General features: G+C 28.8%; 2 protein-coding genes across 2 annotated transcripts; both read left to right on the top strand.

Moving 5' to 3' along the window:
* Positions 1–868: 868 nt before the first annotated feature.
* On the top strand, positions 869–2,579 carry LOC106793427 (baculoviral IAP repeat-containing protein 5). Its single transcript, XM_014760326.1, has 4 exons — positions 869–1,201; positions 1,549–1,752; positions 1,817–1,937; positions 2,135–2,579. Exons 1-4 carry the CDS (start codon positions 1,188–1,190, stop codon positions 2,246–2,248), a joined length of 453 nt encoding a protein of 150 aa, XP_014615812.1. The 5' UTR covers positions 869–1,187; the 3' UTR covers positions 2,249–2,579.
* A 6,735-nt stretch (positions 2,580–9,314) lies between these two features.
* LOC106793420 (putative inorganic phosphate cotransporter) lies at positions 9,315–17,918 on the top strand. Its single transcript, XM_014760320.1, has 4 exons — positions 9,315–9,399; positions 16,098–16,321; positions 16,549–17,446; positions 17,581–17,918. The coding sequence occupies exons 1-4, from the start codon at positions 9,375–9,377 to the stop codon at positions 17,916–17,918; spliced, it is 1,485 nt and encodes a 494-aa protein (XP_014615806.1). The 5' UTR covers positions 9,315–9,374.
* The last annotated feature ends 201 nt before the right edge of the window (positions 17,919–18,119 follow it).

Raw genomic sequence — 18,119 nt, 5'->3', positions numbered from 1 at the left:
AAGGATATAGGCGTTTTTCTTCTTGAAGCAGATGTATGTACGTGTGTATAACGTATTTGTTGCCATTGTGAAGTGCCTAATTCATAATATTTTCTTTTTGTAGTTTTATACTCATTAATTTAAATGAAAAAGCAAAAGAAGGGAAAGTTTACTTAAGATGTAGATGAAATAATATAAAATAGTAGAATTTGCTAAAGTAGACATATTTATTTCTATTAATTTCATGCAGCTTGCCTTAACTATGCCTTATCTAAATATACTTGTAGTTATTTACATATTTACGTAAATTTGTTTGTATGTATCTATTTGCATCTGCGAAAAATCATATCTATTGTTAGTTTACATATTTTAGTGATTATCTTTTTTGGATTTAAATTATATATGTATGTTTGTATATATTTCTTTCAACGTCATTGGATTTCGATAAGCACACACCACACACATATATATATATTATTTTAGTGGCATTATATGATTATTAAGTAAGCATTTAATTTGGATCGTGTAATATAGAATCTTTCTAATTAGAAGAATAATCATTAAATTTTTTTCCAATTAATGCTACGAGTGAATGTTTATTATTCAAATATTGTTTAATGTCAATTAAAATGATCTTATTTTTACTGAAATAATTGTATGTTGATAAGATGGTGATTAAAAGGTATGAAATAAAAAATAAATAGATCCTTGATTAATTGTTTAAAATTTTTTAACAATAAATATTATACGCATAAATTATATTATTATCGTCATTTCATGTTAGTAAAACGATTATCGAGAATGAATTATTTGAATTTTGCGCCTTTTTATAATCAACTAATCAGAAATGAGAAGAGTTTAACAAGGGTGATGGTTAGGTTAGATTGAAACTTTTGAAAGTACCGAATGGGGCTTGTAGCAAATTTTTTATGCATTGAATATGTTATGTTGTGTAAATAGATTTACAGATAACTGAATAAACATAAATAAGAGAAAGAGAAAAATATAAAACACAAAGAAAAATAGACAAGTTGATGATAAAAGTGGGAGAACCAAACTCGCGTGGAATTCAATATTTATTTATTTGTTATTGATGTAAAGTTTCGTTGACAGTTGTACACAAGTAGCTGATAGTAGCGACGAAAAATCGTCGCGATCCTTCATTTTTCGTTGTCAATATTTTATCATAAGATACGTAGACACGTGATATGGATTTTTTACCGTATGTATGCACACTTCATATTTATCTAATTTAATTTTACAGTATTTATATCTACATTAAACATTTAATTACAATACATAATCTAACCTCAATTTTAATCTGTATGCGCGGGAAAAATTTAGTGTTTGGATATTTCAATTATTTTCAATTTAATGTAGTTGTTTAATTTAAATTTATTGTAGAAGTTTAAAAGATTTGTAATATGTACTTTCTTTCATTTAGTTATTATAGTTTAAATAACAATTTCATAGTAAAAAATAACAATTTCATGCTTGGTCTATCATATCAATGATTTATTTTTTTTTGTTATGTTATCTTCGAATATTTTTTAATGTCTATTAATATAGAGCGACTTCGTCCTTGTTCTGGAAGAAAGTAAGATTAGAATCATTTAAGGATTGGCCATTTCAATCTTCCAAAGATGTTTGTAGTCCGGAACGCATGGCTTCTGCTGGATTTTTTTCTAAAGCGAATAAGGAGGAACCAGATTTAGTTGAATGTTTTATTTGTTCCAAGCAGCTCGATGGTTGGGAATCCTCTGATGATCCATGGTTTGTATTACATTGGTATACATTCTCTCATTAATATTATGTTTATTGATGCGATGAATTTTAGGAAAGAACATGAAAAACATCAAGCATCTTGCGCATTTGTAAAACTACAGAAACAAGATGAATGCCTTTGGACCGTTCAAGAATTGTTTGAATTAATAAGAGTGTATAATTTAAAGGAATGTGTAAGTTTAATACATTTTTGAGTTGTGCTGTAAAATATGAACGAAGTGTTGTAAAACTGTAAATAGGAACATAATGCGATAAGTGTTTCTCATAAATGCACATACATAAACTCTTTTATTTTTTTAAAAGGAATGTACAATGAATTTAAAAAGATTTTAAAACGTTATTACATTAAGATTTGTTTCATTCTTTTCAGGAGAAAGAATTAGAAAACGAAAAAATTAAATTAAAGAAGGAAGCAGCTAAGCTCGCAGAAGAGATACCATTATTGTTTAAAAGTTTGAGAAAGAATAAGAGAGGAGGAAATTAATTTAATTTAAGTTGATTAAGTATAAGGTATTTTTAAATGCAATTTTTAGGAGATATGTTATTTTTTTTTGTAATAAAATTTAATATATAAATATACTCACACATATATTTTCTATTTCTTTTATACTAATAGCATATTTGCAGCAAATTGATATATCTTCTTTTTTCTTAATTAAGAAAACAGTGAGATTCAACGTGGTCTGATTTTTATATGTAAACCTGTGGATTAAACTAACGTTAATAAGTTATATTTTTTTACAGAATCAGTCGTATTTTGACCGTAAAAGTTTACGTAAGGTATCAAAGAAAAGAAAAAAAAATATTTTAATTTGTATATTTTTTAGCTGATATGTATTAGCTTTTAATAGATATAGTTATATACTTGTGATATAATTCGAAACGAAAGATTATCTTAAACTTTAATCTTTCGAGTAGTTGTTTGTTACATTATAAATCTTGTCTTTGTTTCCGGTTACATTTTTAGCTACCTGAAACAAATGTAACATTATTTTATAAATTTGTGAGATAGAAAGTTTGCGGTAATCATAAAATAAACATATAAATCTTCCTATGTGTATACAAAAATTTATATTTTTCTTAACATATGCCAAATATATTTCATTATTTTTATCTCAAACGAATGTTACATTATTTTATAAATCAAATAAAAATCCAATTATTGAAAAAGAAAGAGAAAAAAAGAACTTATAGTTATCACAAAATAAACACATATGTTTTTCCATGTATTTATAGAAATTTATATTCGATGGGACATTAAAAAACACAAGTGAAACTTATCTTGCTTTAGGGTATGCATCGCTAACGATGAAGCCGGTCAACGAACGTTTTTCCTAGAAAGCACGATGTGTACATTCATGCACCTTGACTGAGAGACCACACGATCCTTTCTCGGGTTATTCCTTCGTTTCTTAGCCAATTCGTGTCGCGAATGAAGCATTCGCTTTGATGTATCTTTAAGGAAAGTTCCTCCTTTTATTTTCTATTCTATCCTTCGGTAAATGTGTGATGAGCATAATATTATTCGATCAAATAAAATTTGCTTTTGTCAGTACTTGATTAATAATATTTTTACATTTATATTTATTTAATCACAATATATATTATTTTTATAATTACCTAATATTATATAATATAATAATAATTATAATAATTTGTCAAAATATTATATTTTATTATAAATATTAACCAATTATTCAAAATACACGAAACCGATAGATAGCAATCGTATTTGTATTAAAATGATCAATTTTCTCAGACGTGTTAAATTGTTAGATATCTATAATTATATTTTTGTATTCGAATCATTCAATTTTCGAGCTATTACGCACTAATAAATTCACGATAAGATTATATAAAATTCTAATATACTGAAGAAACATTAGAATATGTTTAAATTGTCATATAACGAGTATGAAATTTGTCAGATGTGTGTTTCGTTAAAATTAATCTATTCCATTTGTCCTTGTAGAAACTTACACACACATACAAACATCCGTTGATTCATACTTAAATACTTTCTACGTGGTAAGAAAATGATACGCGTAGAAAATAATAATGCTTCTTGAATTTAGATTCTAAAGATCCCAAAGTCAACACTATAAACAACTTCCGTACTTCGGGTAATTCATATAAAATAGTGTTGAATGGATGTCAAGGATTGAATGGTTCATTGTACGCGTGGAATTAAGATTTATATTGCATCATTTTTACAAGTTCATTTAGGTCGATCAGTTTTGGCAAAGCATTGGCCTTATGGACCAGGAATATCAAAGCGAACGAATGGTTGAACTTTAGAAATTGAAGGCGAATTGAATTCTTAGTGCAAATCCTTGTCCTCGATTTGTAGAGTTACAGAGTTACCTACATATATATATGTTTAAAGTTTAGTGTCCTTGTCAATTAGTTGCTTTCTCTCAATTTCTTTTCCTTTTTATCAGCATTTATGTATATATATATATATACAATGACATGAATAATGAGATACCTTTAGCTAGAGATACAACAGCTCATCTCTTAAGAGGTAAACATACGATGACTCTCTGATGAAAGGATTGAACGATTCACCATTTGCGTTTCTTCTATATAAGTACGTATGATGTATGGATATGTTTCATAGTAAACGAGAGTATAAAGTATCTCTGTGTGTACTACATACAATATATCTCTGCACGGTTTAATATAAATATGTGTGTAAATACGAGGTAGGATTTAAGTAATCGCGATGAATGCGCAAAAACAAGTGCGTTACATATATGTGCGCAGTTAATACCACTCGATTAAAAATCTTATTGTCAAAGAAAAAGTGATAATTAAGACGTATACTTAAAATATTAAAACGTTAAACTGTCTATTAATTAAAGAAACAACCGTATCTACGAATTTGTAAAGAGAAGGAACGATGTATATTTCGAAGAGAATATGGTCGATTATTCGAGAGACTTTTTAGCCTCGTCCTATGTTTATCGAGATAAAAACGATAAAATGATTGGTTGGACGTTACAGAGAGATAATAATGAAAGGCAAAAGAGTATTCGACACGACACATTCTTCAAAGAGATATTCATTCGAGCGTTTTGTAAACGTTGTTAAAATTATTTTTTCACACATACACAAAAGATTCCATTAGGATGAGATTTATACTCTGTTTTTAATCTTACTCTTTGCCAATGCAATTCAAATCTTTAAATAGAACTAGATTGTTCTCCATATTTTATCTATCTTCTTATTTGTCTTCTATTTTTAATAAGTATAACAGAATTATTGTAATATTAAACAACATATTGTAACGTTTAAATCTTTGAAACATGGAATTGAAGAAAATCAAAACTTCTTATTGTTAGTTGTAAAGAAATTTGTTTTTTGTAAAATTTAACAAAGTAGGTTTGTTTTAATTATCAGAAAATTTCATTAGATGAAATTAATTGAAAATAAATTATTGAAGTATTTTATAATGTAGACACAAAGCAGTTAAGGATAGATTTTGTATATTTTTATATTTTCCATTTCTTTCTCATTCCAAATAATTATAATACAATTATTTTGTTGTATCATCATTTAATATGTTTACCAATAATGAATATAAACCAATTTCGAAGTATATTTATTCATGGTTCACGTTTGATTTAATTGACGTAAACATAAAATGACAGGGGTAGATTCAGGATGTTTTCTTCTCTTTCTCGTTTTGAATAATAATATTACAATAATTATGATATATTATCATTCAATGCAATTAGCAATCGTCGAGTTATAAATATTTATGTAAATTTTGTTCAAAGTATTTTCTTTTATGGTTCACGTTTGATTTCACTGATGTAGATACAGAGTCGTAATATTTGTTTTTATGTTATTCTAGGTATTACAAACGACTGGTACCACCACCACCACTTTGCAATCAGGAAAAATGTCAAGAAAATTGTGCCATGTTGCAAATAAAGTTCCTTGGAAATAGGATTTCGAAAGTATCCTCGGGAACGTCTTAGAACCTTTCGATTTAGAGTCTAATCTCCAGAAACAGGGAAAACATGGAAGGAAAAACTTAAATTTATTAGGTACATATTTTTCAAATATTTTTTCATCAATATTATGGAAAATAAATGAAATTCAAGTAAATAATATTGATTAAAGAAATGCTGATAAAAATCCTGACCCAGTAAATAATATACTAAAAGAAAACCTTTTTCAAGTGGAGAGGGAAAGATAAAAGCTTTAAACACTAAAGAAAAGAGGGGGGTGGGAAAAGAAAAATATAAATTTTTTGTTGGGGGGGAAAAACATTGAAATATTTACGTTTGAAGATAATGCTTTACTGTCATTGATAATCTATAATAATTGAAGATAAGACGACACTCTGGAATGAAGATTTCAATGATGGTGACTTATCTAGAAAATAGTCTCGTCGAATTAATAATATTTTCTTGCAAATATATACAAAAAAAAAAAATTAAACGAAAACATTTTTAAACATATTTTAAAATTTGTTTATCCATTTGTTTTAAAATCAGAAATAGAAATCAGTTTCGATGTCACGTGAATTGTTTTTTATTTCAATAATCAATTGGTTAATCCAACTTCTAATCGAAATTTTCAAATAATTATGTTTGATGTAACAGGTGTATCCAATTGTAAGAAATCAATGTAATAGCAGGGTCAAGAAAAAATATTGGAAGGACATTAAAAAAGCAGCATATTTCAAAGTTTTTAATTACGAGCCGTTTGTGCAATCACCTGGAACGATTTCGTTTAAGTTCTTTTCAAAATAAAAAGAAGAGTTTTGTGTTTGTCTCTGTTTTTTCTCTCTCTCTCTCTCCCACACCTACATATACACGCTACTTCTGTAAAAGTAATGAAAAGTAATCATTCGCAATGTTTGAAATTGTGCACGTTATACGTGTTGCTTTAATTTGCAAAATACAATATTTTCATGTACAGGGTGTTCTAAAAGCCGTTTAAGGGAATTGAAAAATGATAAATTTGTTTTGCAAATTACTTGAAGTGGTGTTGTATGTTAGGTCTATATTTTTTAAAAAGAAAAGAATAATCGAAGATTTTTATTTTAAAATGAAAAACAAAATATTGCAATTTTATTATTTAATTAATATTGATTTTTTAATTTTTTTTGAAATATCCCATATATATTTATATATTGTATATATATTGAAAAGCGGAAAAAAAGGAAAAAAGAGCGACCTTGTACAAATATTATCTCACTCGTATAAGATCTAAATACATAAATCAATCAAGCGTAAACCTTGCAATCTTTTTTTGTCATTTAGATGATTTTTCAATATTTGGATTTTCAAAAGAATATATTTTTCAAATAAACAAAATCATTATAAAGTAAACGATGAGAATAATTTATATAAGTGCTTATTAACGGAAGTAAAAGCGAGGTAAAGGGAGAAAAAGAGAGAAAAAAAGAGAGAGATATACACTTGTTGTTATCGTTGTGAATCAATTGTATATTCCCCTTTTTATTTTCTAATCGAAAGTTGCTTCTTGTTTTTACTTTATCGATACTAAATTGCTTGAAACATATCATTTTATTTTTTTTTTTTTTTCAGTTCTTCAATTTTTGTTTCTTTCGAAATGATTTCATTTTTCATATATTTTTAATTAAGCAAATTTTCTTCATGCATACACATGCATATGCATTTATATTTGTCAAATAGAATTATATTAGATCAAACATAGTAATATATGTGTTGGGGGGTATGTGTATTGTATTATATATACAATACTATACCGGTTCACCTAGATCGATCAAATCTTTTTATCAATCATTTATTTTATAGGTAGAACTCGTTACTTTGATATTTCACAAGATGTCGATATAATTGCATTGTAGATATTGATGTAATTCAGAACAAGAGTAACAGAAACGAAAAAGAAAATAAATATGATAACGTTGAAGAGTTTCAAATAGTATAATTAATTGTAAGTAATATAAAAAGTATAGATATCGATATTGTCCACTTAATTTTTTTTAACCGATAGTGACTAAGTTTACTTTTATACGTTTAATTAAAAATAACGAATAATAATCTCATCGTTCGAGGATTAACAAGAGTCTATATATATATTACATAATTTTTATAAATATATATTAATCGAGAATGGTTTCTTTGCTCGATCATCTCTAATTTTAAATAGAGATGTGGCATGAGCGAATAAAAGAGAAAATTTTCCTGAGTTGAAAAATTTGTCTCTATACATTTTTCCTTTTTAATTCTTTATTTCTTTTTCCCTGGTTCTCTAAATACATACATACACACATATATATATATATATATGCACAAATATCTTCAACTATGTTTTTATGTGTACATGCAAAAACCTTATACGCGACTAAAACGATCTTTCCCGAGTGATTGACTTTCCAAAATTTTTATTCAACAATGCTTACATTTGTTTTTATTTATTTATGTATGTCGTGTTAATTAAATTACTTGTTACTGGTAAACTTGTCAGGAAAATTAATATGGGATTGAAAAGAAAATCTTTTATTGTTTTCTCGAGAACGTGAAAGAAAATTAAAACAAAAAAAAAAGAAGAAATATGAAAGAATATGAATTCTGTGACAGCTGAATATTTGGATAATAACTAAACGAATTATTAAAAGAAACTTTTCAACAAGACAAATATTGTCTCTTTTGTAGATAGTAAAAATATATTATTAACGTCATTTATTTTCGAATCGATTGACATTTTCAAGATTATTTCGAGTTAAACTTCAATTCTTTTTTGAAAAGAAAAAAAAAACCAACAATAAGTAAAACAAACGAATTTAATTTCGAAGTATTATTTTTCTCMCCCCCCCCCCCCACACGCGTGTTCTTCTTTCATATTAATATTATAAAATAACAATTTAAATGTTGTCTATATTATAATCGTCCATTTTGTTTTTTACGCAATATGAATTGGATTGAGAGGTTTCTTAATCCTTTGGAGAATTAATTTCTTCATCCTTTTTGTGATTGGTTAACGATGATTTTAAGTTGTGGTCGTCGAATCGGTTGTCAGTGTTTCACCGAGAATTCGAATAAAACGTTTAGATATTAGAAGTGGTGTGAGGATAGAGAGAAAATATATATATATATATATTTGTCTTATCGCCGGTTTGTTCTCCTCTCTCTTTCTTGGTTTAACCGCGCTTAATGGCTCCCATTTATAAAGCGAATTTGCGCTGGATACCGATTCAGTCGATTGAAAGGCGCGTACGACGAGGTCCGATCGACTCTAATCGGACGAGTAACGAGCCACCACCTGTTTTTAGATTTTTTTTCTTCACGAGTTTTCTTTCCTTTTTTTTTCTTCTCTCTCTCTGTCTCTTTCTCTTTCTGTTTTCCTCATTTAATCCTTTTTTTCTGACGTTTTTATTGAAAAAAGGGGGAAGTGGAATCGATTAATTCGTGTCGTGAAGAAACAACAGGGTGGTTGGTGCTCACCGTAAACATATATATACATACATATATAAATATATATATATATATATATTTATATATATGTAAATAGATTGACTTTGAAAACATAGCAGAAAAAGTAAGAACGAATAAAAAGGAAAAATCGGTCATTGTAGTGGGACTCGAATCTGGAACGATATCAAGATGCTGTCTGCTTGGAAAGTGTGCTGTAAGTTTAATGTATAAAGAAGCTTACCAACATGTATGTATATGTATACCCATACATCATATGTATACTTTGACGTTTTCAAATCTTTCGTGAAAAACTGGACATGCTTCGTCGACGTTGTTTCCTTTCGACATTGTCGCAAACCTTTGACTGGTCAACATAAGATTTTAATGTTTGTTCGTTGAGATTCGTTTTAATATGTACAATATACAGATTGTTATTGTTTTATTTCATTTGGTTTTTTTTTTTTTTCTTTCATAACTGTTACTTAACTATGTTAATTTCAAAATCTTTACGATCGATCGATTAATTCTCACGTTTCATGCGTTTAGCTTGGAATTTATTTCTTTTTTGTTTTATTTTTTTTTACTCATTTACTTTTTGTTTGTTTTTATTATATAATTTTTCACGAGATATTGAAATATAATAGATTAAAAATGATAAACACGATTAACCTAAGCCAGTTTCTTTTTTTTTTTTTCGATAGGATAAAAAATTCAAAAAAAAAAAAGAAAAGAAAAAAGAACGATATGAATCGGTAGCATTCGTCATTGATAAAAAAACATGATACTCTTGTCTATCCTTATCGGTAGCACTTGGGGTTGATCTAATACAATATCATAGTGTTTCGAGAATTCCTTAGTCCAAAGATCTTATGTTAGGTGTTGTGTTATAGGACAAGAGATAAGAAATTAATTTTTGTTCTTCGCGGTAGGATTAAGAAATAAACGGATTTTTCTTAATTAATCGTTGTTAAACTTTGTCATATTTCATTCTCGGTAATTATCGTGCTTATTTTATTTCATTGTTTTTATCATTTGTATATAGAATTAAATTAATAAATATTTTCTTTTTTCTTTTCGCGTTATACACGGGGGAAGAAACATCGATATCGATTAGAAACGATTTATATTAATTGTATCACAATTATTTAAGACAAATTATTTCTCACGTACTCAATCAACACATTATAAAGTTAAACAAATAAATAATCATTATTAAAATAAGGAAAATATAAGAGATGGTTCAAATTAATAATAATTCATAAAGGATAAATGAAAAATTAGACAGCAGGATAAACTTAAAACCGGAAAGGAAAACAAACAAAATTCATTTAGGAAAGATTGAAATTGTTTCCTCGTAAAACTTGACGATTCCTTGTCGTCAGATGAAAGAGACTAATTATTATAATTTTAAAATACACAAGTAGGTTTGCATAAAAGGAAAAGAAGGAGTAAAAAAATCAAAACAAAAAAGTCGTGACGTCATATGAAAGTGAAATTGTACGATATATGTAAAGACATAAGTAAGTAGTAGTAAATACACACATACACATACACATAGAAGATTGTATGTGTAGAAACTCACGACTCCTTTGGAATTTTGTGAACGTCCAACGAACGTACGTACGTACGTACAAACGAACGAACGAACGTGCCTTCTAGCTTTGAAATCTCGCGAAATGTTTTACGTAAACGATCAATCGATCAACTCGATTAGTCTGTTCGATAATAATGCACGAAGGTGCAGCTTCCTATAATCGTGAAAGATCATTTAAACTGGAGGAACAATGATCAAGTCAAATCACGTTTCTATGTAATTGGGTTTAGTTGAATGTAAGAATGATAATTGTGTATCAATATATGTATGTGAGAATATAAGAATAAACATAAATCTATGGAAGACACGGTGTATCTGTGTTATTCAAAAAATGTCTACTTTTGTAATTTAGTAAATGCATATATTACATTCAATCGAAACGATTACTATGATATCATTATTTCTCTCTTTTTATTTCTTCTTTTTTTTTCTTTTTTTTTTTATGTAATTGCATCGATAGCCTCATTCCATTAGTTTAGTTTTTAATTACCATTTAATTCGATCGTTAAATTCTTCTATTGGTTGTATAATAGGTCTCTTCTTTTTTTGGATTTAGAAGCGTGGAAAAATTGAATGAAAATTTGGAGAACCTTGATCTCATTCTTATCTTGTTCGTGTTAATTATTGTTTCTTATTCTTTTTTTTCTTTTTTTTTCTTTTCTTTATCTTGACTCGGTCTGCTTTTTATAAAGGGGTTCATTACTTGCTTTTATAATATCTATTTAATACGATCGTTTTAATTTCTTACTTATGATAATATTATACCTCTTCTCGTCTCTATTAGGATGTGGAAAAATTTGATAACATTTGTCAACTTTGGTGTCATCTTTTTTGTTTTTCATTCACAATTTATACATTGTTCTTGTAATTGTCTTTTTTAAGAAAAGTGGAAAAATTTGATAAAACGTGTTGCAACTTCTATTAAATTCCTTTTTCAAAATTGTAATCATATAAATGATTTATATATTGATTTGATTTATTTTTCAAAAAAGATTAACACGATATTCTATTTAATCTATTTTCCTCTTTCTCTATTTTTGTTTCTTGCTCGTTTGCTATAGTAATCGGTTATTAAAAAGACGGAAATCGTTGTCCACTGTGATAGAAAATAACAGGAATTAAGTATCTTGCGCGCTCGAATGATTCGCTCTCCACTAGTTATCTATTTCTCTATTTCTCTTTCTATTTCTCTATTTTGTATCCTTTCTTTTCCTCCCCTTTTTTTTTTGCATAGAATTTGTATACAAACAACTGTTACGTAGTTATTTCGATTCCTCATCTGTATATTTTGGAATTCCCTTTTTCACGCGAGATAAGATAAAACGATCGTTAATATTTATATCTATCTATCAATCTTTTTGAGAACTGTATATATATATATATATATATTTTTTTTTTATATATACAAAATTAAAAGACAAAAGAAGAAAATATGAATATAAGAATAAAAGCAAAATAAAAAAGAAACAAATAAATAAGAATAATACAAATAGTACAAACATATGTACATACACATACGATCTTATCGCACATAAATATTATAATAACTTATGAGACATTATTTTTATCTCATCTATCATGTATTGTAAATCAAAAGAGATAACAAATATGCAATATGTATATAGAACTTTGAAAGAATTTTGATTAGATGTCGAATCGACAAATGAAGAGAAATCGATCGATCTTTTTGTTCGATCAAAAGATCGCAATCGACAATTGAAAGATATTAAAACGGGGATGATCGAGGTGATCGATCGAGTCAAGAGATTAAGAAAAAAAAAATGAAAAAAAAAAAGAGAAGGTAAGGAGATTTTGTTTAATTAAAACTATAGCCGTCAATATTATTACTTAAATTTTAATTGCGTGTATAAAAATGGTAGTGAAAAAATCACTTATATTTTCTATAATTAATTTTATTTTCATATTGTTATAAATATTATTGTATATACGAGTTATACCACGTAGATGTTTATTATCGTTCGGTATTAGAACGAATGAAACGCTATCACAATCTGCATATCTTTCTGAAATATTCGCGTAATTGGTCATAATTAAATAAATCACAATCAACCAAGCGAACGTGATTTTATGCGAATTCATAGTAAATATGATTAAAATATACGAAGAATAAGGAAGATGAAAAAAAGAATAATAATGAAAAAAAAAAAAGAGAAACATGATAAGAACAAAAATTGTACAATAACGAGAAGGAGAATCAAAGAGTGACGTATCAACTCGTTGAGTATCTTTTTTTAATTAAAACTTGAGAATGACAGAGAGATAAGGATAGAAAGAAAAAGAAAGAGAGAGAGAAAGATAAATGTAAATCGTAATTATGACAGTGGACTAATCGTAAATCAAAAAATTAGAAACATTCATTTTTATGATTTATTTCATATTCAAATTACTTATATTACAAAATTAATCACGAAATATATAAATTTGTTAAATTTATTGATTTATTGTTAATCCACTGTCATAATTACCAGTACAAATAAGTGCCAAAAAAGAAAAATAATTAAAATAAGAATAGAAGAATGGCGTATCATTGTCTTGAGTATATTTTTTTAATTATTACAATTAAAAAGAGACAGAACAAAAGAGGGGTAGAATTCCAACAAACATAATGAAAATAAAAATGGTGAGGTTCCATGTAATTCTAATTAATAATAAAAAAATACAGAAAGAGAGAGAGAGAGAAGAAATATGTCATTGGAATGAACGGGAATCGACATGCCGATTAATGGAATATGGAAAATGCTCTAGAAACCTTCCTCCTCTCGTTTCTTCTTCCACTTCCTAATCGAGTAGAACTTTCAAAAGTGGATCGTAGAAAATAAGCGATTTCTAAGAGTAACCTATAATGCCAAGACGACCATTTCCTCAAGTAAATGTAAAAAAATACTCGTTCAAAAAATAAAAAAAAAAAAAAAAAAAAAAAGAGATCTACAATATAACGACTACAACGACTTTGACCATTTTCTTGCCAATTTTTACAACTTTACAATTCGTTCCGTTCTACATATGTAAATACTGAATTATCTACTACGCATGTAAATACTTTACTACATTTATATACCTGCACACACACACACACATAAAAATTATACATAAACGTATGTACATAGGCATTTAAATTTTATACACGCGAATTCATTTACTTTTATATACATTTCTAATTATGTCTAACGTACATATCTATGAATATAAATTTTACACACACGAATAGATTTACTTTTAGACACGTGTTACATTATACATAAGGACACAAGTGTGTGTATGTGTATATATGTATAGGTATGTGTAGATATGAAATCCGTCGTTTGTCATTTACAAGAAACGCTCAAAATGTTTATTCTTAAGAAGAGAGACCTTGATGATAATACTCGTCCATAAAAATTGCAGGTATCTATAGAATTGTTATATCGTTGTATACGAAAAGATAGAAAAAGAGAGAGAGAGAGAGAGAGAAAGATATAATAATAATAATAATAGACAAAAAAAAATGTAACGCGATAGGGTTACATAATCATTTCGTATTAAATTGATTACACGTAGGAATATGTACGAGAAGAAGACTCTTGCTCAATAATTTTGTTTTGACAAGAGACATTTCTTTCTCTTTTCCTCTTTTTGCCAATCTTTCTATCTCTTTTCGTTTCTCTTTATTGTGTAAAGAATCAGCCGATATCTTGCATTCCATGATCGTTATAACGAGTTACCTTTCCATTCGAGAAAAAGAGTGGAGGAAATTGACGATGAAAAAGTTAAAAAAGAAAAAAAAACAGTGTTACGTGTCGGAACTTTTCGAAGTGATTTGTTTTATTTGATTTCTTTTTTTTTTTTTTTCTTTTTATTATTTTTATTTCTCCGAAGTGCGAAGCAAACTCTTTGCACAATATGACTAAACAATTTCTTTCTCTCATTTTATTTGTCCTTTATATTTGTAATTTTTTGTTTGTATTATATATTTCATGCAGAGGAATTTCATCGTAATTAATCTTACGTAGGATTTTATTATTCCAATAATTTATTCTAAAATTGTATACACATTATTATTATTATTTCGTCGAAATAAAAGGATATATATATAGAAGAATTTATTATAAATAATGTTTACCCTTTAAGATAAATAACAAGGCATCTTAATCGACAGATTAAATTCTTGATCGGTCAGAGAATGAATTTCATTATATTTCAATGAAATAATTTATATTACGGAGAGTTTAACGAAGGTTGACTTTTACAACAATGTTCGGTTCTTGATCCCTTTCTCCTTTTATATTGATAATTCGCCTTCTCTCTCTCTCTCTCTCTTTCTTTCTCTTCCTTCTATCCAGATTAAATCTAATGTTAAATCAAAAGCTAATTGCAATTCCCTTTGCGCAAAGTTTACCTCGACCTCGACTCCGACCCTCGTTTTCCAGTTCCTGCTTTCCTTTCGATGTAACGATCGACTTTGTCGCAAGGAACACGTCAATGCATTTGTACGAGACCTTCTATCGATCTCTTAACTTTGTATTCGTATCTCCATCTGACTCTGTGTGTGTTTTTGTGTCTTGTTAAATCGTAGATCGTGCTTTAGAGTTGAACGGAAGTTTGTCGATCGTGATTGACATGCCATCCTCGTATCAGGGTAGTTGTACTTCTAAGGGACATTTCCTTCGAATTTTGATGTCTCTTTGGTCTGATCATGTTATCTCGACTTATTAATATTTAATAATTCTACCTTTTAAACAACGTTGATCATTTTCTCATTTTCTTAAATTAATTAATATTTGTATTTCTAACACAAACATATTTGGAAATAATAATAATAATAATAATATTGACAAAAATAGTTACAATTAATTAGAATTAATGTTGTTCTATATCAGGAGAAAAATCTCATGCCATTAAAAGTATTAATTGATGTAATAAGGAAGTCGGAAATAAATTGTGAATAGATGTCGAGGATATTCCGATTTATTACCGTACAATTATATCATGGTCAATATCATTTTACATTAAACAGAAAAAAAAAATCAAATATAAATAAATAATATAAATAAGATATCGCAATAGCCTCGATCGCTGATATTTTATTCACACATAGAGACACGCGCGCGAATACTTACACACATAAATGCATAAGGAGATACACGTGTCTGTTAGCCAAAACGCTAGAAAGCAACGGTGAATGCAACGTTTGAAATTCTATGATCGAACGTTTCAAAAGCTATGTTGAATTCAAGTCACTAGATCGTGTGGCCGATACGATTTGAAATGCATTGAACGTGTTCCTTTTTTTATTTTGTTTTCTTTTTTTTTGCTTTCAGGTGCGGGAGTACCGCAACGTTTGGTATTCGCTGTGATGGGCTTTCTTGCAGTCGTCAATGCCTATATCATGAGAGTATGCCTGTCGATCGCTTTGACGCAGATGGTTAAACCTAGTAATGGGACAAACGGAACCTCTCTCGACAATACTTGTTCTGCTTTCCAAGAAAATCACATCGTCGAGGAGAAACAATCTGGCACTTACGAATGGACTGAAGGCCAGCAGGTGAGCAAAGGCGATTGACCTATCGAGAATTTATACCAATAAAATTCTTTTTCTTTACTCTTCTTCAATATTTTTGTACTATTTCTAAAATAACACATGTGTGTGTTACGAAAGATATCCAATTTGCAGATATAATAGTTTCATCGAAATCTTATTCATTTGTATTTAACTCGATTAACTTGTATAGACTAATACTTAATTTGTTGTCTTTATTTTGTTATTTTCAGGGTACAATATTGTCTGCATTTTATTGGGGATATATAATAACTCATCTACCAGGTGGTCTTTTGGCTGAAAGATTCGGTGGAAAGTATTCACTCGGTCTAGGGATCCTTTCGACCGCAGTGATGACACTGTTAACACCGATCGCAGTCGAATTCGGTGGTGCAACGGCTCTTATTATTTTACGTTTCTTGATGGGTCTCGGCGAAGGTACGACGTATCCTGCTTTGAACTCGATGTTAGCTCAATGGACACCTCCCGAAGAAAGGTCGAAGTTAGGCTCATTGGTATTCGCTGGTGCTTTGTTGGGTACAGTTTTCGGTACTTCCATTTCCGGTATCATACTTCAAGATTCTTCGATTGGTTGGGCTGCCGTTTTCTATGTTTTTGGATTCATCGGTGTACTATGGTTCATCATGTGGACCATATTGTGTTATAACAATCCGGACGAACATCCGTTTATTTCCGATCGGGAATTGAAATATTTACACGATCGTATGAGCGCACATACTCACAAGAAACCACCATTGGTACCATGGCGACACATGTTTTCGTCGATACCATTTTGGGCATTGGTTGCTGCCCAAGTTGGCCACGATTGGGGCTTCTTCACGATGGTCACTGATCTCCCAACGTACATGAACAACGTTATGAAGTTCTCGATCAAGGACAACGGTTATTTATCTTCCTTACCTTATCTGTGCATGTGGATTTCAAGTTTAATATCTTCCTGGTTAGCCGACAAAATGATTACAAGTGGATTTATGTCTCGTACAAATGTACGAAAACTTGGTACTACTATAGCCTCTATTGGACCAGGTGCTTTTCTCGTTGGAGCATCCTATGCGGAATGTGACAGGACCATTGTCGTCATTATGTTTACCGTCGGAATGACTCTAATGGGTATGTCCCATTTATTTATTAAATTTTCGTAACTAACTCGTCACACACAATTTGCATTCCATATTTCTTGTTAAAAGTTCATTACGTAAATTTAAATGCAATGCAATTAAAAAATTTTAACTTACTTTCAACAGGTACTTTTTACCCTGGAATGAAAGTAAACGGACTTGACCTAAGTCCAAATTATTCCGGCTCCCTGATGGCTGTGGTTAATGGAATGGGTGCTTTAACTGGTATCATTACACCTTATATCGTAAGAGCGTTTACACCAAATGGCTTGATGACCGAGTGGCGACTTGTGTTCTGGGTCGTTTTCGGAGTCTTTGTCGTTACCAACATAATTTTCGTACTTTATGCGAGCGGAGAGGTTCAATACTGGAATGATCCTGAATTTATTAGAAGGGATAAGGAAGAAAGGCGGCGTAAACATGATATTGAGAAACAAGAGAAAGCGGAAAAAATATCGTTGTAATTAGGGATATATATATATATATATGTGGAAGAAATTATTCTTCATTGAACATATTATTTCGCGATTCTAAAATTAGATATTCTTTCCTTTTTTTTTCTCTCTCTCTTATTCTCAATTTCTTTTTTTTTTTTTACACATTTTAATTTTAGCAAAAATAATTAGATCTCTACTCGTGCATCGCGTATTCTCAAGTATTCTCTT

This window comes from Polistes canadensis, unplaced genomic scaffold (assembly GCF_001313835.1).
Source record: "Polistes canadensis isolate GaletaPanama2010 unplaced genomic scaffold, ASM131383v1 scaffold_14, whole genome shotgun sequence".
Classification (NCBI taxonomy): Eukaryota; Metazoa; Arthropoda; class Insecta; order Hymenoptera; family Vespidae; genus Polistes; species Polistes canadensis.
This window is presented reverse-complemented; position numbering and strand designations above follow the sequence as displayed.